This window comes from Aythya fuligula, chromosome 15 (genome assembly GCF_009819795.1).
Source record: "Aythya fuligula isolate bAytFul2 chromosome 15, bAytFul2.pri, whole genome shotgun sequence".
In the NCBI taxonomy this organism is placed as follows: Eukaryota; Metazoa; Chordata; class Aves; order Anseriformes; family Anatidae; genus Aythya; species Aythya fuligula.
In genome coordinates, this window is record NC_045573.1 from 9,498,884 (window position 1) to 9,526,598 (window position 27,715).

At 38.4% G+C, this 27,715-nt stretch overlaps 1 protein-coding gene across 1 annotated transcript; it reads right to left on the bottom strand.

Annotated features, from left to right (window-relative positions):
• Nucleotides 1–338: 338 nt before the first annotated feature.
• On the bottom strand, nucleotides 339–27,665 carry LOC116495151 (nodal modulator 1). The gene is made up of 31 exons (XM_032197431.1): nucleotides 27,523–27,665; nucleotides 27,083–27,172; nucleotides 25,819–25,864; nucleotides 25,286–25,386; nucleotides 25,056–25,162; nucleotides 24,782–24,854; nucleotides 24,089–24,241; nucleotides 23,140–23,277; nucleotides 22,275–22,364; nucleotides 21,553–21,658; nucleotides 20,966–21,116; nucleotides 20,239–20,416; nucleotides 19,332–19,473; nucleotides 18,332–18,463; nucleotides 17,379–17,515; nucleotides 17,013–17,100; nucleotides 16,057–16,120; nucleotides 14,855–14,950; nucleotides 12,163–12,372; nucleotides 11,785–11,867; nucleotides 10,673–10,832; nucleotides 10,425–10,551; nucleotides 9,700–9,813; nucleotides 8,930–9,057; nucleotides 8,188–8,329; nucleotides 7,321–7,404; nucleotides 5,761–5,871; nucleotides 3,690–3,791; nucleotides 3,349–3,468; nucleotides 2,333–2,425; nucleotides 339–1,917 (listed from the first exon to the last, which is right to left on the bottom strand). Exons 1-31 carry the CDS (start codon nucleotides 27,649–27,651, stop codon nucleotides 1,786–1,788), a joined length of 3,627 nt encoding a protein of 1,208 aa, XP_032053322.1. The 5' UTR covers nucleotides 27,652–27,665; the 3' UTR covers nucleotides 339–1,785.
• Nucleotides 27,666–27,715: the final 50 nt, after the last annotated feature.

Consider the following 27,715-nt stretch of genomic DNA (forward strand, 5'->3'; position numbering starts at 1 on the left):
GTCCCCTTCCTGGCCTCGCCAAGAATAGTGAACTCCACCATTGCGTGGTCACTCTGCCCTAGACAGCTCCCGACGATCACGTCCTCCACCAGTCCTTCTCTGTTTGTGAAGAGAAGGTCTAGCGGGGCACCTCCCCTGGTAGGCTCACTAACCAGCTGCGTCAGGAAGCTATCTTCCACGCTCTCCAGAAACCTCCTAGACTGCTTTCTCAGGGCTGTGTTGTGCTTCCAGGATATGTCAGGAAATAAAAGTGTATTAAAAGGGTACAATTTATTACAAGTCCTCCAGCAGTTTTTCCCCATGTATTTCATCACAGCAAATTATAAATTTCTAGGTCATTAAGTTGAGAGCATGATAGTTTATTAGCTTCATCTCAAACTGTATATATACATGCTTTTTTGACATCCTTCATTTTTATTATGATCTTGGTAAAAGTTCCCTCAGATTGTGTTGTACAGATATGAGTTCAAGAAGAATGATTACCAATTGAAGTTTTAATTATTTAGGTCCAAACTAGTGCAAAATACCAACAAAAATATCAAAAAGCATTTTGCATCCCGTTGTCTAAGGTAGGGTTTATAAGCTTTAATATTTAAATGTAAAGGGACTTTATGTCAAGTACAATAGAAGAGAAACATTGCCACTTACTGGCAGTACCAATGTCTTCACAATAGTTGTAGGCATTTATATGCATCTTTCAAAAGCTCTATTAACCTTTATATTATTTGTCAATAAAAAGCCCCATTAACATTTAAACTGTGTATGTCTGTCTGTTTCAAACAAGAATCAAAAGATAACCTGTTAAGAAACAGGCTATTATTTATTACAGTCTACATTATCGGAACTGCACATGTTGGAGATTTCCAAAAGCTAACATTTCTTCAAGTAGTTTAAAAAAACTCCGTCAGCAGTTGGCAAAAAGGCTCATGGCCTGAGCAGGAGATTAGACGGATACACAGATAAATGGGTATCACAGACAGCATGGTACAACTTTGGAAAGAACAGTACAACCAGCTTGAGCTACTTCAGAAATGCTGGAGGTCTAAAGAGATCGCACTGCACATGAACTTGAAATTTAAACACTGCTTTTGCAGTAGGATCAACAGAACTTACCTGACATTAACAACTAATCTTACCTGACATTAACAATTTGTCTTTATTGATTAAAATCATGTATTTGTCCAAAGAAAACATATTCACTGGTAAGAACTGAAATCACAGCTATGCAAGTAACGGACTCTTCAAGCTGATGAACTGGAAGTGCCAAGGACGTAACTTATCAGTTCATGCATGTTCCCTAGAACTTTGTTGTTTCAAGTACCACTGATTTAGTAAAATACCTGTGTGCTGCTTCTCTAGAGCAAAGTGGGTATTTTGAAAGGTAAGGGAAAATGTTCCCAAAATACAGAGACCGAAAGAGAATTCAAGCAGTTTTGTTGTTTGTTTTTTTTTTTTTTGTAAAAAGTGTAAAGCCACTGCTTTTACAAATCATTAATGGAAACAGCATGACTCATTCCACTGAAGAGAAAAAGAATTCACTGATCGTCTTCAAGTATGGGAGATATACTCACAGTAACAACAGAGGCATTCCTTACTTTATAAAGAAACTTATAGACTCCATAGAAAATTTACAACCAAAATGGAGCTAGTGTGACAAATAGTGCTCAGGTAGCAACAAAAAAAAATACAAAGTTCACAAATTTATCAAAAAATGCATTTCAGTGGCTTCGCTTCCCCAGGATCCAATTTGATGGAGCGTCACTTCATGTAATCATCCCTTTCACCTCACGTCCGTCTTGTCTTCTGTTTTTTCGTTTGTCTTTTTGCTTCCTCTTGGCCACCTGTGTCAGAACCCGTCTGTCCAAGCGCACGTACTCCTTGCAGCCGTGTCGTCAGTTGCAGCAATAAGGGAATAAGCTAGGACAAAAAAAAAATAAAAGGGAATTAGCTTGTGATTTCAGTGACGTGTAAGGTCTGAATTTTAATGTTATTCAGACACATGCATCCCCAAATAAATAGAACCTATTGCATAAATAGCATGTCTATGTGTTTTGTTTTGGTTTTGTTTTGTTTGCTTTTTCCAAGAAACATCAAATGAGAAACTCAAAAATGCGAAGGAACTCAAACTTTACACTACGGTTTTCTAAAGGAAGGTAATTCCTCAAAAACTTGGCTACACTCTGTCTTTTCTTGAAATGTGTCACAAAAGGTGATCACTAACTCCATCTCTGAATATCCATCACAACCAACCTTCCCTTAACACAGTACACGAAGAATTCATGGATATTCCTCAAAAATATTATTTGAGTAAAGACAGAAACATGTGACCTACCTTATCATGATTGTACCCAGCCAACAACAGAAGCAGGGTCAGTGGCAATGCAATATAAGATCCTTGGGCAATATCTTGCTCTGGGAGCTTTCTCTGAAAACAGTGGAGACCACGGATTTTTTTTATTTATTTTTTAAACAGTAATCTGTGACACATTCATCCCTTCCCATCTGACTTCCTTCCAAGCACCCCTAAGATTTACTTTACTTTTAATTTCAAAGCAGATCATTCATCTGTTATCTTGATTAGACCCGTTCATCTGCTACCTTCCTGGGGTCTGTTGTTTTTTAAAGCTAATTCACCAACAGTCAGTCTCCACAGTTAACCTGTGGTTCTTTGATTTACCTGTCACATGCCACCCAAATCTCACCAACCTCAATGATAACACTACAGCAGCCACACTAGCACAAAATCTTCCAGGCGCATCTGCATCCTTCATTCGTAACTGCCATTTCATGTTCATGCCCCCACATTTCACTGAACATGCAGTGATGTAGAAAAGAAATAGGTAAATATTACTGAATGAATACTTCCCTAAACTGACCACACTGCTCAACTCTGGAATGCACAAAGACATTTCTCTCTCTTACAGGAGATTTCCCCTGACATTAGTTTGAAGACCCTTCTGCTTCACCTGCAAAAACTGAAAACTCTCTTTTGGGCCTGGTGACACTTGTTTCCTTTACAGAGAAGTCTTTCAAGGAATTCCTACAACGATCCTGTCTTTCTCCTTCAGACCCCAGTTACTACATCCTTTTAGTTACTGTAACGTCTACAACTCCTTTGCAAACTCCCTACGTGCTTCCCACAATACATCATGCTATTACATCACTGCCTGATGCCTTAAATGTGGCCAAAACCAAATTTACTGTCCCTTTAATGTCTCTCATAAACTGCTTATATTTACATTAACAGCAAGTTAAACCAAGACCACAAGATACATGCAAGCTAAACTACTCAGTCAATTGCTCTCAAGGTGAGCACTCAAAATAAATGTTTATCTATTTTGTACTTACAGTGGGACTAAAGACCAACGTAATGTGCTTATGATATCCAATGGCAGTGAACGAAACTTGAGGCAGGGTGTAGTCATACTGTGATTTAGTTAATGTAGAATCCAGGAGCACCACATAATTCTGTGGGTATAAAATTAATTCAGTCTACAGCACCTGCAGCAGTCTGAGGCAAAATTAGATTCAAAGGCAAAACTCAGTGTAATAAGCTTCAAATCTTCTGAGACACTGGTTACTCCAGCATGAATACAGTACTGCAGGCATACCAAAAATAACACTTCAGCATGCTCACGGAAGAAAAATAAATAAAACAAGCTAAGCTAACTGTTCAGCAATATTCTTACCTCTCCATCTCGGAGCAGTGGTGGGAAATGGAAGAAGAGTGATTGGCCTAAGTTGACTGTATGAATTGGGTTGTCAAGGTTTTCACTTTTGTAGAGCTTCACCTGTGAAGGAAAGAAGAAATCACAAAACAGATATTTCTGAGTCTGCACCAGAATAGCTATTTTAGATAGCCTGTATCTTTCAGGATAAAAGCACTTAAAAATTTATCATGGGTTTTATAAACAGAAAGGTGTCAAGCAAGAACACCTGGATTTGTTCTAACCTACGATGTGAGAAATAACAGAAACACACTAAAATAACTGCAGGGACAACCGGTATCTGCTATTTTCACATATCTAGATGTATTAGAAATAGTCCATGCTTTGCATCAAACAGAATTAAGTAATTATTTTAAATAATCCAAACACTTTCATAGGAATTTGCAGTTGGGGATTGTTTTTATTACTCTATTAGGCTCATTTTGCTTGGTTTCAATTCCCCTGAACTTATTTAACAAACTAGACACCCTCAAGCTACAGAATAGGCCCGAAATACTGAGCAAATAGTTTGCTTAGAAATGAGCATAATTAAAAGAGGATTGCATCATACTCAGTAAGGCTGGTGGGGGGCAGCAGTAACTCCTTTTATGAGATTGCATACTGGGTCTGGCTGGGATGGAGTTAATTCTCTTTATAGCAGCTTGTATGGTGCTATGTTTTGGATTTGTGGCCAAGTGTTGATAACACAGCCATGTTTTAGCTATAAAACATGTGTCCTCCAGAGGACACATTAAGCAAACTTTGGGGTTTTGTGGACTACTCTGCAGCAGCCTTCTGGCATCCATACAGATATTTGTAACCCCCTGGATCAGATTTTTGTAAAGACTCGACTTCCCTTGCACACACCCCAACTGAAATTCTCATAAATTCTGCACAGTGCTACCATAGCTGTGGCTCCAATCACAGCTCACTGGAATATTTCCAGTTGTTTCATCAAGGTTACACAACAAGAAGGGGCCAGACTGAGATCACAAAACCTCTCACTTCTGTCTGCATCAAATTTGAGCACATCTTTCAAAGACAAAAATCTCTGCACTGGAAGCAAGAGCTATGATATGCACACTTGCATTACATCCAGTGCAATGCCCAACCTAACATGAAACAGGTACAGGCTTGAATAACTTCCATATATTTATATCCTGATGTCAATTTCCTATATGCTTAGGCAGAATTGAAAGGGCCTAAATTTCCTGAGAAAGATGGAAAGCACGCTCAGGTGCTCCCCGCTGAAGTAAGTTGTTTTCCTTTCACACCTGCTCTGAGTGTTGGATGCTTTGGACAGCTCCCAAAATAACCAAAAGCTTAGCAATGAGATCTTGTCAGGTAAGATGCATAATGAACTAATATAAAAGAAATCCAGGCATTGTGTTTGTATTTGTAGACAACATTTCCAAAGAAAGAGCTTTTAAACTTGAAAAATTGTACGGTAACTCCTATCACAATAAGAACTCTTGCAGATACTTCCAGCAGTTACACCATAAGCCAAAGGATCACACGCATGTAGCAATTTTTTTTCAGATTACAGTACAGTTTTTTGAATTTTGAAAATTTCAGCTTTACTGTGTTTGTACTTTCTTCTATAACTGTACTTTTATATTAATGTACCCTATGGTATAGCTGCATTCACATGGCATCTTCTTGCTAGCTGACGTGCACGTCAAAAATTCCAAGTATTTCAGGAACTAATGCAAGTTCTCTGATGCAAAACACTCATTTCACCTCTGGTGTCTTCCTCTCCCTATGGACAGGCCATCTCAAAGCAGGGGAACAGACCAAGAAATGGGCAGGCCAACCTGACAAAATACTTCTTGCACATATTCCAATAAAATATTTGAGACACTAAAACAAAGCAGTGAGGAACACTGGAATCTGAATTCTATATGAAATTCAGATTCATCTTCATTAAACAATTAGTTGTAACTCGAATTAAATGTGTGCTTCTGGCTACTGAATGATTTCCAGTGATCCGACAAAAGAACATTGGGAAACCAAAAGCAAATACACTTGACAAAGATCGAAGGTTTGAACTTACACATAATGTGGACAGATATTCAGAAGATGTGATTACATTTCCACTTAAATCAAATTGATTAATTTGCCGAAATGCTATAATATTAATATCACCAATGTCACTGTTCCCAACCTGCAACAGACAACAGAGTCATATTTACAGACAGACAAAGAACAGAACACAAATACTGCTCAATTTAAAAAAAAAATACGGATTTTGTTCTCTAACAGCCACATGGAAACTTAAGGTCTTTCCAATTGCAGTTTTCCTCCAAAGAGTGTAGCTCACAATTACAGACTTGTACAGCACAGGGCTAATGGCATTAATTTATTTAAACTAAAAATGGAGGAAGTATCAAAAGCATGCATCAATGTGAAAGGCTGAGTTGCATCCACACAACAGCTTGAAGTCTGAACACTGGTTGCAGTATTTTATTTCTGTGCTGAGATGCATATTACTATGCTAGGATGTGTACACAGTTGATAAATGATAAATATATCACAATATAACCTGCTGCAAAAATATGTAACTTCATTGCCTTCAAAATTGTTTAAAATATGTAACACTTGTGTTTGTAAATCTCAGCTCTGATCAGAGTATGAAAAAACATTTGTCTAATAATAACTACAGTAAGAGGTAGGTTGCAGTCAGGCCAGGTATCATATAAACAGTCTGGCACCACTGGGGCAGTGTATTTTTTCCTGCTGGTGTCCTTCAAATGCTTTTCCATCCTGAAGAAAATGGCACCCAGTTAGGATACAATCTGCTGCACACAGCTCTCACTTGCAGTATGTAAGCTTCATGTGATTTGCTGGAATTTGGGTTGCCATTCCCTTCCCTTTCCCAAGCAGCAAACAGTCTTAGCAAGACGCTAAGGACTTGAAAGAATTCACCCTGTTTTGCTGCAAAGGAGGGTATCCTGGTCAGGCATGCATCTGAGCTCAAATAATGACTATCTCCCACTGAAAAGTTCTAGACAATAATGAAGGCTAATTAACCTTTGCTGAATGTCAAGAGATAAGTGAGAAGCAGCTAATTTGAATCTGCAAGGATGGAGGAGTATTTAACAAGATTTCATCAGTTTTGAATTTGAAGTTATTATTATATTTTATAAAGATTTACCAGTCTGAATGACAATTTCATCTACATCAAGACTGAAGGATTTGTACCAACTAAAGTACAATAAGGTATATTTATCAATCAATAAGTGAATATGAGGATAGGATAATATGACAAATTATGACAATCTCAAATCACTAATACTCTGTTCCACATCATAAAGAACGCTAGAAGATAATGCTGCATATTTATTCCCTCATTTCTTGACGTATACTTTTTATGACTGTAAAAGAATCCTTTTCACTTGTTTACTGTTTGGGCTTTATTTTATTTCAATTTTAAGTTATGATGCTGACACACAATAGGAGACCTGTATTTATGGAGCTAACTTGCTGAAAGCCACTTGTCGAAACAGAATGCATTCAAATATATTACTGCTGATAGAAGAGATGTAATGCCTAGACAGATGCATTTCATATTTAAGTGATACCACACAAAAAAAAAGAAAAAAAAAGTAATTACCTCAATTGCCCGGTGCTGTGGTAAAGCTCTTTCAATATGATCATTGCCTTCAGCTTTGAGTTGGACATGATACACACAACCAGGCTAAAAGCAACATTCAGACAGTAAGTCTCAATGCTGAATAACATGCACTTTAATTTTAGAAGATATTAATTGAATTTTCTAACATTCCATTAGTTTTCCTTATCCTAAATAGATAATTTAGCCCACTAAAACCATTAAGGATGTTTACTTCCAGTAAATACAACAGGACTATCAGAGCTTTCTCTAGTTTATTACATTATTAAAAGAAGTCACCTGCTGTGAAGTTTTAGCTAGAAAGAAAACACATTAATCAGGATTAAAACCAGATGAAATACTCCTTTCTACCTCAGCATAATTGCTTACTCCACACAGCAGTCCCAGAAATACAGGGTTTCCTGAAGAACAGCCTACTTCACATCCATGCTGCAAAACCCAACAGACCACTAGAATACACTGTCACAGTACTTCCACTAGAAAAACTTGAGAACAAAAGAGAATTCCCTGTTATACCACCTATATTTTTACTTGAACACCTGTGAGACACATTCTTGTGTCACAATGTGGGAACTGTTCAGTGTTTATGTGAAGGCTGTCAGCATATGCTGGCAGAAAGATGGACAGACACTACAGGAAAAACATTCTGTTTTACTAGAATGAACGATCACTACATGACAGTGCCTCCTAACAAAGACAGACTCAAGGGAATTTGAGCTAGCAAGTGTGATGGGAAAACAGAAATCTGTAGCTAATTCATAATTATTTTTTTTTTCATAAAAAAAATCATATTGTTCCATTATCACACTAACATAAAAGTAAATGTTTGAGGAGCATTCTAATCCTTACCAGAAGGCCACGTAGCCTGAATTTGCCTTCTTCATCAGTTATTGTGTCTTCTCCATAGATGCTACACTTTTCCTGCCCCACAGCTTCTACTGAAACTCCCTGCTCAGGCTCTCCATTTAATGAAGAAACTGTGCCATAACAGCTAGAGGGAGAAAGAGAAACAATTGCTACAGATGTGCAAATGCTGGTTTACTGCTTGTTTTTAAGACGTGCTATTGTTATAACTCATGGGAAAAGTACTTGATATAATTAGCATAGCACGCAGAAGGGGAATTTGTAATGTATATATAAAAAACTGCTTTAAAACATTTAAATCAGCTGCAGTTCAGAGTACAGCTTTAGGGATCCAAGTTCCAAGAACCCTCCAAAACAGCATCACTTACCCCTGAGGGCAGGGAAAAGGAGGAAGTCAGGTGCCTGAACTAGTATACAGTCCCTAAAATACACCTCACCTCTCCCACTGGGCAAAGCACAAGACATTTCCAGTGCCACTGACACAGTACTTTCATAGCAGTGTTTTTGCTTACAGCCACATCATCTGGGCCTAGCTATATATTCTAATGCATGAGAAGATGTTTAAAAAAAAAAAAAGTACTTATAAACAACATAATGAATTTATATTGTGCCTTCAAAAGTACCCTCCAAACCTTCAAAACAGTGTTTTTTCAGGAGAAAAAATATTTTCCATAATGCATCCTTACACAACATGCAGCATTTCGCACAGATTTTCAGCTCTACTGACCTGTACGCTGTTCTGTAACCAGTTATCCGAATTTTAAGATTCTGTCCTTCTTGCACTTCAATCATTTGTGATGATGGTTCAAAGCGAAACTCTTTCATCATGGGTTTAAAATAATACTGCCCTGGGCTCTGCAAAGATAAATGAAGCAAATTTACTGATACTGACACAAAAATTCACCAGCTCCAAACAATTGTTTCTGCAAGAGCTCCCTAAAGTTCTCTCTCCCAGCCATCAGCTAAACTGGTTGGAATATATGAGCACTGCAAAACAGGGAACACGTTGGCAAATGAACCAATGGAGCTCTACGAGAAAAAGCCTGAAAAAGGAAAAGAAACCATGACGCTAATACTTCATCACAAGACCACAAGGACAGGAAAGTGACCAGGAGAGAAGGATGTTTGCAAGGAAACTATTCATGCATGTCTACACAGATGTACAGATCAATAATCTAATTACATTTCTTTCCTCTAAAGACTACAATGATCACCAACCAACTGGCCTGTTTCACGTTTATAGACTGCCAAGTTTGTAACTGAGATCAATCAACATCATCTGTTGCCCATGGGGGAGATTTTCCAAGTGAGATTTCACATCTTCCACTCTAAGATTTTAAGTGCTGTCCACTCTGAGGGACCTACACCTCTCACAGTGAGTTATGATTTCACCGGAGACCATACATCCCCCGCCACTGCTAACGTCCCTATTTTAGAGGGTAAAGTTACACGGCATCACATATACAACCACTGTGAGATGAACCAATTTCAACTTACCAGATTGGAGAAAGTCAACATGCCATTATCCTGTGTAAGGAGGTTGGACCGGAACATCCCTCCACTAAGAGACAAGAGAACTCCAGCAAGAGCCTGATCATCCTCAGATTTGATCTGTTTTTGAAAATGCAGCAGTTATGAGGAAAGATAGGATTGCCTCATGAAGAGGGGTTCAATTTGAAAGCCCCGTGGAAAAAGCCTAGTCATGCTGGTTCTGAGCACTCAGTTTTGAGCAGAAGAGAACTATCAGCATCTGTAGTGTGACACTGCAGGGCTAGTCTTGTGCTCTCAACATCTGGGCAGTCAGAGACACACACATCATGTGCCACCAGAAAAGTCATTCTCAGTCACCTCACAGGACACGGTGGGGGCCAGAACAAAGTATTCATGAAACTAAAGCCAGGCACTAGTTTCACCAGACTGTCTATACCTGAGAAATAGAAGCAATTAAGAGAAGGTGGTCAAACTCTGCCAAAGCAAGTAAATCCAGTCTTTTGAATTGCAGACCCTTATTTTCACTCTATAAACCACGCAAAATATCATCTGTATGGCAAGTCACAATTATATCATTTTGCTGAGGTTTGTTTCCACTATGATGAAATTACACGATCCCGACATCCCACACCCATTTGCATTTGCCTGGAACACACAGTTTAATTTTTTTGCCTGTCTACCTCTAACTGCACACACTATTCATTCAGAACCCAAAGTGTTTAGAGCATTACCTCAAACGTCACCCCAGCAAGGGCAAAAGCTTTGAAGTCTCCAACTGTTCCTTCTACTGCAGTCAAAACAAAGCCTTCTTTCTGAGCAGTAACTGTATATTCCATGTCACTGTGGAGTGGCCCAACACTTCAAATATAAGGAAATAAGAGCTCATTTTAAAAGAAGCATTTGGATATTACATGTGTTGTCAAGTCACCATGGCACTTAAGCCAAGAATCCAAAAGATCAAAATAAATCTGCTCATTACCTGTAAGCACCTTTGTCGTCAGTGAAAACTGTGATGAGAGGGGACGTTGCTCCCTTTTCACCAATGACAATCTCAACGCCTTCCAACTCAGGATGAATCCGCCCTTCCATAAATAAGCCTGCTTTTCCATGAATCTCTATCAGCTTTCCAGGACAACTCTCTTGGTCATTGCAATGGGGATTTAAAACAAACAAGAAAGTCAAGAATACACTCATCATTGCATCTTACAGCAAGACTTTAACTACTTCCAAAGAGATGAGTTCTTTTGCCTTGGACTACAACATCAATCCACATAATTGTATGGGCTCTTAACATATGTTAAAAAGTCTGAACGCTCAGTAATTTCAGTAACTGAGTACCAAAGCTATAAGCATGTGGCCAGCACAACCATTTTGGATTTGCTAAGTACTTCACAGATTCATAAAGTTCCATATACTGCAGCCACGTGGAAAGTATTCTAACAGTAACAAAATTTTGTGAGATCAAGTTGAAGTCAGTGTATGCTATGTTTAATGACATACATTAATTTAGTTTTGTTTACTTGATGTATTTAGAACGTGCACAACAGAAAGGCACGTAAAGAGAGGTACCTAATTTTCTAGCCATTTCAAACCAAGCATGTTCATTTAGAAACCTTAGAGCAAGATGGACACTGACTCAACAGGTAGCATAGGTGACTGTTGATAGTTTTCACATTTTTTTTGTGATTGTTTATATTATTGTAACTTAATACAGAAGAAAACTTGACAGAAACTTCAACTGGCTATCATATTTTAAATATAAACAATGCTTTTGCACAACCATTTTTCTAGATCAGTGTAATATGAGTAGTTCTGAGAATCTGCTGTTATATACAGAAATCTAGTCCTTCCTCCTGTGCCAGGTGGTCTGTCAGCACTTGAAAGCATATTTTACTGATGAAAACTGTATTTGCACCCTCTGCCAAAACCCCATGATTCCAAATACCATAGAGTGAAACTGTCTTACAAAGAAACTGGTGCAATTGAAACTGCTTTCCTAGTATTTCCTTTGAAGAGCTATTCATATGTTGATCTGTAGGGATGCATTTCTGTCTTAAAAATCTATTTCTTTCAAACTAGATTTAGATTTACCTCCACTAACAACCGTTTCCACATAAGGTGGGTAGAAAAGCAGCTCTTTTGAAGACGGCGTCACAGTAATTTTCTCTCCAGACCTACAGAGCACACATAAGACAGTATTAGGAGAAAACAGAATCAGCATCTCTCATGTAGTACTGCGTATTGACCTCAGAACCCATCTGAATACCCCAAGGGAAAAATATCAACAATAACCTATGCAATATTCATATTATGTGGTATTAGCTTCTATTTAGCTAGCAGTCAACCAGAACAGACACAAGCATCCACAGAGCAGCTCTTCCCTATGTGGAATATATCAGTATTCTTTTTTGTGGAAAGGCCAGGCAACAGAGCAAAGAAAATACCCTGTCCATTGGAGCTTGGTAGTACCTTGCCCAGTAAGAAAATTCATATAAGAATGGTCCTTGGAGTTCCTCCACCATTTCTTGCACTGGTGGCTTTGTTCCTTCCTCTTCTTGACCCTTCTTTTCTCTCTCTTGTCGGCGGGCCTCAATTTCTGCCAGCTGCTGCTCCCTGCGTAACTCCTGTACAGATTTCAAGGGCCCTAAAACTAAGTCAGGTTCACTGTCAATAGAAGATCTGAAAACAAGGAAGAGAAAACAAAATAAGCTCCTTTCATACAAAGGGAAGAGAGCTTGTTGTATCAATTACAACCTTTATACCACAGCAAATCCCAGAATTTTTCTTTTAAATCTATTCCTTTTTAATTTTTCTGTTTATTCCAAGCATAGGTAAAACTTCTATGCCCATAACACCATCCATCAGTTACTACTTGAAAGGCTTGTTCACAGGGACCACTGGTAACCCACTAGGTCTTGCAGGAAAGGACCTATTCACAACACTCACAAATTCTGCCTCATCATGCTATAACCATTCAAGAAGTTAGGGTCCTACTGTCTTCAAACATCCAAATACAGAGCAAACATTTAAAAAAAAAAAAAAAAAAAAAAAAAAAGCCACAATTGTCTCAACCACTTTGCATCTTAGCTGAGGGTTCCTTTTTGATTGGTTAGTTTTACTTTTTTTTTTTACGTAGTCTTGATTTTGCACCAAGTAGCACATGGCAGCTCTGTTGCAGGGACAATAAGCCCCCTGGAAGCAGTGATAAGACCACACGGGTGGTAAATTCTTAAGCCAAAGCAACGGTTTACAAGAGTACCTTTAACAAAGCCATAATCTAAAAGAGAAAGGCCTACATTTCAAAACAGCGAACACGCTTGATACAGAAAGAACGTTATACAAAATAAACAAGAAGACTTGTATCTCCTTTTTTTTCAGTACTATAAACTTTCCCTCAGAACCCACCTCTCAGGTTTAGAGTATACAAGAAGAAAATAATCTGTCACAAACAGATGCTTCCAATAGCTGGCAATTCCCAGGAAAAGTGCCAAGTTGTGACCTATTGGCCCTACACCTTTGAACCATCCAGCTGTCCTGTCACCATCTACTGAACAGATTGCTAGGTAAGTTTAGCTACCTTCCCTAAATCAGCTCAGAACAATAGATCTCGTTTCACCTTCCCTGATCTTACATCCTCTCTTTCCCACCAATTTCTTCTAGTCTCCAACCATCCTTTGTATCTTATCTCCTGTCCTGTCTACAACAGACTGAAAAAATGACGCAGAACACTGCAAAATCCTCTAAAAAGGAATGAACTGAAATGATCACCATTATTTTTCCTACAACCACTTTAGATTATCAGGATAGTTCTGTCTCCTGCTTCAGTCCTCATCTATCTCTATATAGACAGAGTTGTTTTTTTGTGTGTGTTTGTTTTTTTTAAAAGATAAACATACTATTGCTCTTTCATACTATGTTTCATCAAGCCTTTAAACTTTCTCTGCAGTCCAGAGACAATCCAGAAACTTACTAAAAAATTTTTGCCTTAAAACCTATTAAAAATCTGTACAGACACAGTCTCATGATATTGCTTATACACTACTCCAGTCTCATTTTTGAAACATAACAATTCATGTTACAAAACTGCTAAGAATTAGCTTTGATTTTTGGATAACTTAAAGTTAACATGTCTCTGTTCTGAATCTTGTACACAAGCACAGACTTTAAAAAACAAGCATTTTGCTTTTAAATCCAGAGCTGTTTCCTTTATGTTGACAGTCAACAAATTGGATTTTGTCTGAAAAGCTTCATGCAGGCTTGAACAGAGACAGTCTGTGGCAACTGAGCTGCCTCCAGAACACTTGCCAATAGTCTCAAAAATCAACAACAACAAAAAACTCAGCCTGGAATGCTGGTACAGTATTTGCTTCTATGCTAAATTGGTTTTGAAATCCTAATGTCTCTCTACTGTCTCGCTGTTTCTTTTCCGGCTGCTGTTGTTGCCCAGTAGTTGCAGTTGTAGATTCATTAAACTCAGGGACTCAAGGAAGAGCTCTGCAGGAAATTTGTTTCTCCACAAAGATGCTTCATACACTCAAAGTCTGAGAGCCCCTAGTCTAGAACAAGTGGACATCAGGAAAGCATTAAAGCACTCATCATTATCAGCCACTTTCAGGCAGAGCTGGCACCTCATACTATTAAAGCTGTTCACAAATCAGCACTCCCCAGTGAGCTGTCTGTTCAGCTAAACATAAACTGGCACATTAGTGTGTAATCACTCTGCACGGTTTTCCTCTTATAGCCCTCTTCACACCAGTAACAATGCTCAAAAGAAGCAGATTCTCCTTCTGAGGTAACAAAAAAAACAATCCCAGTGCTAAAGAGCTCAGAGCAAGCTACAACAGTATTCTCTGAATTCTGAAATTTTAGATCATTAAAATATGTAATCACTCAGAAAATCATTCCTTTTTATCATGACACACAAGTAGAAAAGAGTTATATTGAAATCAAGTAACAGCATTCAAAATGAGGGCTCAGAATTATTTATCCATCTACAAAGAAGCCAAAGCACAGCTTAGCATAAAAACCTCCTGCAGTCTAGAGTAGGATGCCATTCCCTTAGAAAGCAGCCACTGTGGTATTAAAATCAGAATAAAACTTCATGAGAGAAACATCTTTCTTCCCTTTTTTTTTTACAGCCCCAAGATTTCTTTGTTCTTACTTAATGGTAATAGTCACATCCATCAGTTTATCTGTTACAATCGAGCCAAGGACATGGTGTCGAACAGCAGTGAGCGTCAGTATACTAGGAGAGGACCTGTAAATCAAATTAACAAAGAGATGAACTCAAGGTCTCCCTCCTAAAGAAAATAACCAAATCTTATTTAGCTGAGTTTGTGTTCCCATTCCCAAGTTTATAGTGCTTTATAAACCATGACATACAAATTAGATAGCAAAGTTGTAGTGCTAACATGATAGCATATTGAAAAGAGCACATTTTCCAGCTGCGAAACCCAAACTACTACATGACATTGGCCAAATAACTCCCTTGCTTTGTGCCTCGCACTTCCTCTCAAGCTGATGTTGATTTGATTGATTTCATATGTATGATCTCTTTACACACAGCAGAGGGACACTCACGAGTTACCAATATTGGACATGGCTCACCATGACACCCAAGTCTAATGGTACTTTGCTGCCAAAAAGGGTTCCTGTTCCAATTCATCTACTCAGTTTTTCCTGTCTCTAATGTTTAGTATGTCTCTTTCTGAAGTACTTTTAATTCACCAAGCAGAAATGAATCAGATTTTAATGCTGAATTTGTTTTCTGCCATGTTAATGAATAAGTAGTAGTCAGGTAGCAGAAACCCTCTTTTTGGAAGCAAACAACTGTCAAGCACTTTGCCAAACCTTAACTAGAAAAAAACTAATCAAACATAGCTGACTTTGAAAGTTCAGCACTGCCCACTCGTGATTAGAATGAGTACTCACTCAGCCTGCAAAACTGGGGTGAGCAGAATCAAATCACCACAGGCAGTTATGGCAGGGACACACAAGTAGTATGAACCTCCTAGTAAACTTAATACCCTATCTTGCATTTCAACCCTCACAAATCATCAACAGTTTCCACTGAAATTTCTCTGCTTTGTTACAAAGCAAAAAAGCATTAAACACAGCCACAGAGCAGACAGAAACATCAATTTGAAGTAGCAAAAGCATCTTTAAAGCCTATCCTTGGTCACATTTTTCTTTTTTAAAGGGCAAGAGGACACATCTCATACACTTTGCTAAAGCTTCCCTCTGTTGGTTAGAACCAGCTATAGCAACAGATCCTGAATTAATCAAAGAAAGCAGCTGCAGCAGAAGGAAGCTTTGTGAAAGGATACTGATAGGTGTAAGTTTAAAAATAGATTTTGCTCTTACGTGTCGTAAGTGTAATATTCATGTTCAAATTGGTGGCAGGAACGCGGGGTTACTTCATAGACACCTGTAAACATTAAGTAAAGGAATAATCCACTGGCAAAAAAAAAAATAAAAATCAAGCTTGCTGTGTTGGCTGAATTCTCAAGAGCACATGAGACCTGAGGTATAGAAACAATAACTAAACTTGATTGTAAATTAATTCACCTCTCTTCAGTCACAGATCACTACTGGAAGCTGCACAGAGTTTCTCGTATACACTGATACAAAACACAATTAGTATCACAGCAGAGTGGCACATAAAAACATAATTACAAGTAGAACACACTAAACAAGGTCAGAAGTAATCTATTATAGCTGGTCTCAAAGCTGATTTCCTTTGATTACAGAACTACAGTTGAAACTGTGTTACTGTACTGTGAATGAGGCCACTGACTCTAAGGATGAACTGTGCAAAGATGAAAACTGAATCAAAACCAAATTCATTTCTAAACTGTTTTGTTAATGGACATTAACAAGGAATTAGCTCTGAGACATTAAAAGTGAAAAAAAGAACTAATTTTAAAACATTCTCTTTTTTTTTTAAATTGTTTTTATAGATAAACTTCTGGTACCTTTAACAGCTAACCTTCAAGAATCCTGTATTGAAATGACCCATCTATTTATCAGTCACATTCCAGTCACAGAATCCATATGAACAAGATTATTTTAACATCCTCTTGATTAGTCCAAGGTTAACACCCTTCACCTAGTCAAAAAAATATTTTGCTCCTGAAACTGAACCTAGGTAAGTGACTAAACAGTAAGAAAATATTAAAATATTAGAACAGAGAATTTATATTCAGATGTAATAATGCCTCTCAGAAACCTCAGAATCCACAACAGATTATTTTTAATTCCCAGTAGTATTAGTTGACTGGTTCTTTTTCTTTTTTCAACTAACATTTTAGAGCTGTTACCTGGCTTTGAAAGACAGAATCTATTAACTCCTTTAGACAGGTTATAAACACCAACATTCTCCGGTCCATTTCCGTCCTGGTAAAATTCCTGTGAAGCCGCAACACAATTCACTATTAGTAACTACCAAGCATCAAAATGAGAATAGTGTTTGCCTAAACGTACATTAATTCTTCTGTTTTATAGCAATTAACAACAACAGAAAGCCATTTTACTAAATCTAAGGGACAAACTTAAAAGTGTTTTAAGCATCAGTGCTCCTGTGCTGCAAGACACCCTAAAGAGAGAGCCTTGATTTCAAGAATAACACAAGCTACCTACACAAGTTCATTAAAAAGAGAATTGAGGATGTTTGTTTACCTACGTACCAGTGTAATCGCATGAGAAAGGGAACATCTCAGCATATATCCAGTCTGTCTGAATTCTACACCTGAAACATCCTCCTCCATAACTTCCAGCTCCAAAGATTTATTCTTCCAGCACCAGTCTTCATGTACAATGCTTACTAGAACACACATCACAAAAAGGTTTTAGTAATGTAAAACTGTGTGAATAAAGACAGATTTTGTGGTGTTAAAAGCCTGTACCACACTAACTTCCCCTGACAATAATCTTCAAAGCCAGGTATACATGTACAATAAACATAAGCACAGAAAAGAACTGTAGCAACACACCTGGCTCACAGCACTGCTGTATCACCAGGAATCCAGCATATCTCATTAATGTAAAAGCTATTCTAATAAGGAATAATGAAGTCTGGTATCCCTACAAAATTCTGCATTCTGCGCTACCACTGTGGTAGTCAAAGATATCTAGAGGACAGCAGAACCTAACTCCAATTTCACATGCTGAAATGATGTTCTGACTCATATAAAAAGAGCAATATATATGTAGCCCTTCTACACCTTTCCTAGGAAAAGAATTTCTTTTCATAGTAGGCCAAGACAGGCTGGCAAAAACACTTTTTGCTCTTTGGAGAGGCTAGTTACTGTGGAAACAGAAGACCTGTGATGTTCTTCTGCTCTCAGGTTTGGGACAAATCAGTTCACGACAAAGGCCTTTAACTTGACACCATGCAAGTGTATCCTAAAACATACGGAATCAGTTACCTGGACACTGAAAAAGTGGTTAAGCAGACAAGATGAAGAAAGCCCGATACACTGGTGTATAGCATTTTCCCAGATCTTAAATTTGAGAACTAGTTCCACATTGGGCATGTCACATAGAACATGAACAGTATCCATGATAAAAGAATTAATACAGACTAAGTCACTAATTTAGCTAATAAGTTAACACTTCCAGCAAATCCCCATATTCCTACTTTTGTATTTGCCAGGTGGCACGTTTTCAAATGTGAAGGCCACTGAGTCCGTATTTCCAGAGAGCTGAAGGTTACGTTTTTCACCCTGGCGGCTCACAGACTGTAACGTCACCATCAAATCACCGCAAGCATCTGTGCAGAAAAGAAAGAAGAAAATGAGGCTGCATACTGTCTTGTCAGCTTTCTCCCAAAACCCCAACTCCAAGGAAGCTTCTCGTGTACTAAGATTAAACCAACTGCTCTTTTCTAGTAGAGAATATTTCCAATTAAAACAATTAATCTGATTTCCTAAGCATCTGTTTACTAATGTTTTGTTGCACTTGTAAGTTTAAGCTTAATCATATTCTTGTATCTAAGGACAAGAAACTTCCAGAGGTCAACACTGAATTCCTGGGGTCCACCTTATACTGCAGAGACTACAGGGGTCCAGAAAACACATGAGATGAATCAGAGAGAAAATGTAAGGAGCAAAAATGACAAAACTCAAACTCTAATAATCACCTGCTAAAATTAGTGGGTACTCAAGGACAGCAGAAGATAGAAACCTTTGACTAAAATTAAGTGAAAACACTGAGAAAGAGAATAGACTGCACGCTTCTGGCAACAGCCTGAGCTTCTATCCTACAGGTTTATACATGCACTGTATTTTATTTTTTTAACGTTTTTTTCAGTATTTCTGACATTGTTGTAAAATGTCCCAACCATCAGCCAGGATTGTTTGCTCCCACAACTTAAGTGTATTTGAAAATAAACAGGTCAGAACTTATTCCTAGCAAGTATTAAAAATAGGTAGGTAACTTCACTCCAAACTTCATTAAGGTGCTAACTAGGCTGTAAGGTCTCTTGAAAAAAATAACCATTTCATTTATGCGCTGGAAATTAATTTACTTAACTGTTGATGGGGCTGACCACAGCAAGTGGCTTGATCAAAACTGTGTTCATACACACAGTGCTGAAGTTCTCCATTCTCTTTTCCACTTGACTTTCCAAACTGGCTTACCTAAACAAGAGATCTTCCCAGAGACTGATGCCAAAAACTGAGAGAAAGTCACATCCATGACTGGTCTGTCTGTAACAGTAACAGGGAACACTTTGGGTTTCAAAGCCAATCCTGCTCTGGTCTCAGCTTCTGGAATAATTACCTGTGGAGTACAGGACATCAACACATCTCCAGCTTTTAAATACCAGTCCAAATTCACCCACTCTCCTGACTTTAACTCACCAGAAATTAGAAAATGGATATTTACTGTAAGTCTCAGGCAAAGCAAAACCAGCCTCTCAAATATAATGTTCAAAATTCTTCACTAAAAATCCTCCAAACAACTGCAAAAGGCCTGAGCTAAAAATTCTCCAAATATCATGGTTTCAAAAGTCTGAGCGAGTTTCCACTTTGAGATCTATCTACTCCTGCTTCCACATTGGGCTGTTTCATTATCTGTAAGGACAGCCAGAGGCCTTATAACCCTGCACTTCCTTATCTCCCAGCCTGCAATTTTCCCCCACAAGGGGGGGATTCAACACAATTTTTAGTGTTTGTGCTACAGGTTCTGCTATGACCTGTTAGCTCCAGAACCACTGAGACACCTGAAAAAGCTACACATTACATGTGTCATTCACAGGAAAATATATGAAGATAGTAAGTGAACTAAGGGACATTACAAATAGAGGAGAGAGAGATAAAACCCTTCAATCTCAATGGCCTGAACACCTTTTAACAAGTGTGAAGGAGCATGAGAATTTCAGCTTATAAAGAAAAAAAAGTAACCATCATTGTTTATATAGTACAAACAGGAGAAGAGGGTCATGAAAATCTACATTCAACTTCTCAATTTTTAAAAATCAAATGTTTTAAATTTTCTAAAATCTCTCGGCAGTCCTACAAGGAAGAAATGGAAGTTAACTCTTACCTGAATGTTGTATATACCCGATTTTGCCTTAAAACAAAATGCTCCATGAGGGTCTGTTTCTGTTGTAACCAATGATCCTTTGTCCTTGTCTAGAGGCATCATGGTTACCTTATATTTATTCATCTGTTTGACTGTGTCAGGTAAACGAGTTACTGAGATCCGGCCACACACACTGAATCTGTAAAAAAATTCCAGTCAGAGATATACTGGTTTGACAAAACTCAGAAAATACTTGTTTTAAAGTTTCCTCAAGATTTTAACTGGTTTGATATGTTTTGTGTCAAATATCGCAAATCTGATATATAATGCACTGGAACAAAACCCTACCACACTATACCTGTGAAAATATAAGAAAAGTTTACAGATTACAAGCTGTTAAGTTTCACTTCTCACCTTAAATAATGCACTATATTTAGTCACTGATAAAAACTGTAATTGATCATTTAGCACAATTTTTTTTAAATTGGCTAACAGATTCTGCACAAGCTAGTTGTGATTTGTCTCAGGAAATTCCTAGTTATCACTTCTCTTGAAGGTTGCCATTACTTCCTCCTCAAGAGAAGCTCTTGGGCACAGAAACTATGCCCTTTTTGCCTTTCTCAGCTCACACTGTATCTCCCAACACTGCACGGCCTTACAGCGCACTGTATTTAGTCACTGATAAAAACTGTAAGTGATCATTTAACACATTTTTTTTTTCTAATTGGCTAACAACACTGGTACTTACCCTGTTGCAATGATGTTTGCCAGCTGAGGGGTATTTGGTGCGATCTTCACTGTAATAGTATCAAAGAAGAGATGCTCTTTCCTGGCATGAATTGTGTATGTACCTGTTGTTATGTTCTCAAGGCGGAAAGATCCATCGGCTTTTGTTTTTACTGGAATAAATAAAGTGAAGAGTTAAAAAGCAGAACATTTTTTCCAGTGTCTATCTTCATGTATCTAAAGAGCCAGACGGTATGTACTGCTTTAGGCTATTTTAATTTACATTGCACAACAAAGAAACAGTATTATGTTCCTTATTAGATCAACCTTCAATTCTGTATTATAAAGCAACATTTCTAGTTTGGCATATGTTTGAAGGGAATTATAATAATTTTTCTACTGCAAAACAAATGAGCAGCTAATACTCTCATCTAAGCCAGAAAATGAAGAATTACTCAACTGTATGCAAATCAGTGTAATATTGCAAATAAATTACAAAAAAATAGTAGTGTATTATCCTGAAGGTCCAATTCCATCGCATACCCTGCTCCTGTACTTGAGATTATCAAAGATTTACCTGTAGCAACACAGACCAAGACCATTGCATACCTTTAATCTGATTGTTTAGGGTCACAGTGGCATCAGCAACTCCTTCTCCTTCGGGACCATTCAATACCCTGCCCGTGACAGAGAAACCCATCACATGGAAAATAGGCTGAAATGGAAAAATAAAGTTATCATTAATCTTCTCCCAGTAAAAGCATTCACACATCTACAGCAATCAATACATATTGGTTTTTGTCCCATACACATGCAGTAAATTTACTTCCAGATTTAGGAAGAAAATTCAACAGGATAATCACAATAAAGTATGCATCAAGCTCAAGGCATATTGTCCTGCTAAGAAGTACAGGAACCAATTCTTAAGTTACCTGCATTAGCACACTTGAGAAGACTCTCACCGTACATCATAAGACCATTACTCAAGAAACTCTGCAAATCAGAGTTTTATTTACAGGCCCTTCTCAAGAGATTTGACACTGCGAATGAGTAAACTTAATCAACCCAAAGGATTACTGCCTGTTTGCCACACAGACATGAAAGTGAAAGGGACAGCTTCTCCTTATTTTGTTTCTTACTGGTAAAACGGACTGAAGTATAGAAATACAGAATAGATATTGTCATCTACCTGCTAGGCAAGAAGGTACATGTAACAAATCTCTTTAAGCTTCTTACAAAGACAATTTTCCACAGCACAACTGCCTTCTGCAAGATCAGTTATACTTCCACAGGAATTGGTACAAACAAGATGATTTCTCTACATGCCTTACCTCAATTTGTAAACTGTCATGTTCTACAAAGAAGTCCAACCTTGATGGTGCAACATCAAAGGTAATTCTCTCTCCCCTGTAGAATGGTATCTGAAAGGAGAACACATCACTTTGATTCCTAAGAAGCTGTGACATCAGAAGTATTTTCCTTTACCATTTTTCAGGTCTTTTTCACTAAGACACTTCCACAAATGGCCAAATGGGCTGCAAACTTCCTGGAAAAATAACTCAGATTGATGGCGACACAAATAAAAGCAGGATTTTCAAGAACGTTTGATAGAAACCATATGAGATAATATGAAGAAACAGAAAAGTAACCTTCTAATGAGAATAGAGCAATGGTATTCAATACAGAGAGTTTACATAAGAGAATATATGATCACTAAAGGATTAAGGGAATAAGAGAAGTTTGGATCCCACTTCTAGATCATGCAGTTTGAGACTGCAAGACCGTCATTCTAGGCAGTGCAAAGACATCCATGCTCCAACACTGCCTGGGCATAACAAAGAGAATGGTATAAAAAGAAAAAATAGTATAAAGAGAACTTCAGGGGTTTGAGGTGGCTGCAGCCCATTGAAACTTTCAGCTTCCCATCAGCCTCTAGAAGTGGTTCTGTGACTGGCCAATGTATTCAGGAGATCTGTAAACAAATACTTCCTCAGAAATCACACCAGAGTCCTACTACAGCAACTCACTTCACTGTCAAATGCTTTATGTTGGAGTCTCCTCCATTTTTTTCACCCATCTCAAAATATTTCAACTGGCTTTGTCTTTAACAGCTGCAAAATTATGCACAACCTTGCTTAGAGAGCAAAAGTTAGTATCTCAATGGATAAACAAGAAACAAACTTGCTAGCTACTTACCACAGTGTATTTCCCACTTGGTAGGGAAAGAAAGCTGAAAGATCCATCTTCTTTTGATACAACATTGCACAAATAGGTTAGAGACTCATCTCTTGACTGGAATCCATCCACAGGAGAAATATTGCAGCCCACAACATCCTGTGTCAATAAATGCATTAATTATTTTTTTTCTCGTGGATGAACGTGGAAAACAATTTGGGGGGATGCTGGATGATTCAAAATACTATACCATGATGAATGAGAAGTACAAAAAACAATTTAGACGCAAAGTTTGATAGCATGGTTTACAATTCTTATACAGGTAAAAAAAAAATAAAATAACCAATAACAGACTTTATGTTAACAAGGACAGAAAACTGAAAAATTAAACATCCTTTAGATGACAGACAGAACTGCATTGCATATCTTAACATAAACTGTCTTTAGCTCTGAGGATGAAGTTAACGTTACAGAACAGAGCTCTACTCTACATACCAAATCACAGTACACAAATGGAAGTTCCATGCTCGTTATATAAATAACACATTTTTAAGGTGGCAACAGAAGCTGCTGAACTTTGATTTCATGTAAAAAGGGCACAAAGCAATTAAGGCTTTATGTTAAAGACAAATTACAGCTACTATCTAGTGAAACTTAGGGTTTGTCTGGCACTGTCTTGAGATTTTTTTGCACTATTTTTACAGAAGCTGATATTACACAATGGAGGACTGTCATACTAACAAGGGAACATTGTTACTAACCAACATTTAACATGCAAAAAGGTGTAAATGGAAAAATATTGTCTTAAAACTGTAATCCTTAAACCTGCTGACTCACAAGGAACGTAAAGAGCAAAAACATGCAGTGAACCATTTTACATTTTGCACTTGTTGCCTGCTTCACCTCAAGTTTTAGTTTTCTATGCCCCTGAACAACTTGAGTGTTGGGAAAAGTTCTGAGACACCATTACCTCTTTGGTGACTGAAGAAGAGAATAGAAGAAACATGACTCCTTTCATCGGTTCTCCATCACTCCTTACTGACCCAGAAACGTTGTAGCCAGCAACAATCAGAGGGCTAGCAGCATAAGCATTAGAACTCATTACCCGTACCACCGTGTTTGCCTGAACACAGAAACACATACATTTGCATCAGAAGTAGACATTAAATCTCATTTACAGCACTAAATTACAATCAGAGGCTGAATAATCAACATCAGAAACAGAAGCCAGAGCAGCAGTTCTCAAAGAGAGCCCAAATGCTCTTCAGAACAGAAAGATGCTAAGGCAAAGATACTACTGTAAAATAGCGTTTTTACTGTTTCACTGGTTTAGGAATTGGTCAGGATTTCAAAGCTCGTTAGAAAGTAAGCAGTCTGAGAGGAAAGGTTTAAAGCATCTGCTATGTTCTCCAGGTTCCTGCAAAATGCATAGCATTAGAAGTCCTAAAACAAGAGCTCATCTGACAGTCTTTCCCCAGCTGGCTCCATTATCTCCAAACTAGGCCTGCACAAGACAGTTTCTTGCCTGCCTCATTAAACTTAAGGAAAACCGCATTAACCTCATCCACTCACACAAACCCTTGTTCATGCTAGCTGATCAAGGTAAGGTCTAGCCAATGCACTCTCCCTAAGCATGCAGAACAGAACTTTTGTAGGCTCTAACCTCTTTCAACATCCAGGTGGGATGAGATGCAAAGATTTCATATTCACCAGGAAGCACTTTAAAGAAAGCAAACCTGTAAAGCAAGAAAAGGATTGCTTAATGACTATTGCTTAAGAAACAGTCATTAACATTTGCTTACAAAAAGCAATTCATAGTCTCCACGCATTACAAAATGTATTTCAGAACTTCTATAATCCCAACCAATATGGCAGAATTGAAAGAGTTTCATGTAAATGAACACATGAGGTATGCCCATGCCTATTCCCACACTCACTTTCCTCCAGGCTGGGTAACAGTTGCTTGTATGTTTACATCACTGCCAGCATTTCTCAGTACAACCTGGACTCCAGCAGGACCTAAAGCCTGACCTTTGCTGAGGACCTGTCAAAATGAAGAGAAACCAGTGTACAAGTGGATAAAAGTAACGTGCAGAGGTGAATTAGGACATTTTTATGAAGGTACAATTAACATGGGATGGAATAAATAAATATAAAAAATTCTAACCTTTCCATTCACAGAAAATCCCGTAAATACAAAGTTAATATCGCCTCCCTTTGTGCAAATGTCATTAATGCCATCTACATGGATATCTACACTGGTTGGTTCTAGAGGGGAAGAACAAGAAAACATGGTAGTTAGTGACAGAGGAATAACAGCACAACTCTACTTTAGCTTTACAAAACTCTCACAGAAATGCACTAGCTCAAGTGCACTATTTATGCCCTAGAAGCCTTGTCTTATCCAAGTTAACCACCCACAAATCCTAATGTTGAAAATCCTTCCCCCTCCTATTATATACGTTTTTATAAAAAATACACATTCATTTGTATCAATTCATGGGCTGCTTTGTCAGCGTCTACCTTACAGCTTTACTTTTCTCCTGTACAGTAAGTACATTTTAGTTATTAAAACCATGCAGTAGGGCTTATGTCTTTTGAACAGCAGTGGATTTTCCCTGCCAAATGCAAGCTAGTGATAATTGAAGTCCCACATTGCAAATACACTGTCCTATCAGAAGAAGAGATATGAGCACTTACCAAAACTCCACCCTAGGGGAGGCTCAATTTTAAGAATGAAATCCCCCTAAAAGTAAAATAAAAAATAAAAATATTTTTTTTTAAAAAAACAATAACAGTCTTCAATGATCTGAATTCAGTTTAGCTGAAGAATGGAAAAAAAAAAAGTCAGAATACAAGCAGCATGCTGCAGAGAGTAACACAAGACTCAAGTGTCCCATTCCCTTCTTATTCTACCTAGTGTTCAAAGCAGCAGCAGTATCTACCCAGACAAACCAGGATTCTGGGCTTGTGTCCAGACAGCTAAGAGTAAGAATTAAGCAGCATCACGTTTATACCACTTCCACACCAACCTGGCTCATGGACAAGCAGCTCAGTGTTAGAAGGTGTTCAAATCTCTCACCTGTCCCAATAGATGTGCTCTAAATCTGCCTCTAGTGTTTCTACTAGGTGATCCTATTCAATCGTTCTGCCCAAACATGAGATAACAAAATTCCAAACCTATTAATATTTCTGCACCAAAAGGCCATTAGACAGAGATCCTCTTTAAATCTGAAGGCACCACATATGTGCTGAAGTTCATCCATTAAAAGGCTCAAAGACCAAAGAACAAACCCACCAAGGTTAAAAAAAAAAAAAAGTCTGAAGTCCTCAGATTTGGAAATTAATTTATTTCTGAACCATAAGTTAACTGGTTCTTTAAGAGCAAAACACTTTGACCACCTGAGAAGAGCTTGTAAAAATTTGAATGTCAACATTTTTCCAGCCAAAACAGACATCAAACTTCTGCTACATTCTGAGCTTATACCATTTTTCATATTTAAGAAAACTCTAATATCTGCAATTACTTATTCAAGATATTTTCAACTCAGACATATCAACACACATTTTTATACAGATTATTTATTTTCATTTCCATCGGTAGATGACTTAAAGCTTTATCTCTATTCAGATTGCAAGAACCTGTACTTTTTATTCATTCTTTGTACAACTGCTAGCACATCACAGTTGTCGTCAGTAACTATGGCTCCTAATGCTGCAGTGACACAAATAAAATAGCACAAACACAATGCTGCAGCTAAAGTTAACTGGCTTTTCTCTTGATAACACTGACCACAGAGAAACAGAATAGCTGCATTGCAAAAAGAAACTCTGGAAAGCTTTATTGTTATTTTATTTGTTATGTGTACTGTTCAGACATTTCATCTGCCTGCAGATGTGAACGTGGAAGCAGCTTGTGCCCCCAGTGCAGGGGAGAAGCAGCAGCGCCGTGTCAGTTCCTTACCTTATCATAGAGGGGAATCATGAAATACCCATTGTTTGGAGCACAATCTGTTTGGTATTTCAGAGTACCATGCTTTGTATACAACTTAATCTATAAGAAACAAACAAAAAAAGGAGAAAAGTGTGAACGGGGGTGGAATCAGGTGCTCTCTACTCAAGTGTTTGTACACGTTAGGGGCTGCACGATCCCCTCGGGTAACAGAGGTGTCAGGGGAGAGGTTTACTGCAAGAAGGCTACGCTCTGCCAAGGGAAAACCAGCAGAGACCTGGCCTCAGGAGAGCCCGAGGAACACTCCAGGAACCCCACTTCACACAGCAACCCCCCAGAGCACCTGCCAGCTCGGGGCGCACTCAGGGCACGGGGGCAAAGCCTCGCCCAGCCGCTAACCCCGCAGGCCGGCCTGCCGAGGGGCCGGGGGGAAGAGGGCCGGCGGCGCCCACCTCGATGAGGGAGTAGTTGATCTCCACGTCGGACTTGACGAAGCCTCCGCAGCCCACCACGATGTCCTCGGAGCCCCGCACCAGGGCGCAGCACAGCGCGCAGCCCAGCGCCGCCACCCAGCCCCGCATGGCGCTGCCGCCGCCCTGCCTCAGCGCCGCCGGAAAGGCCGGCACCGGCAGCGGGGCCAAGCTG

Bases quoted from the DNA above. Each gene is read 5' to 3' on its own strand.
- LOC116495151 (XM_032197431.1), bottom strand. From the start codon at position 27,651: ATGCGGGGCTGGGTGGCGGCGCTGGGCTGCGCGCTGTGCTGCGCCCTG. The intron at 25,163-25,285 runs GTTAGAATTTTT...TCATTTTGACAG, and splicing joins GATTTTCTGTGAATGGAAAG to GTCCTCAGCAAAGGTCAGGC. The intron at 16,121-17,012 runs GTAACAGCTCTA...TAATGTTTACAG, and splicing joins ATTCTGTCTTTCAAAGCCAG to GTGTCTATGAAGTAACCCCG.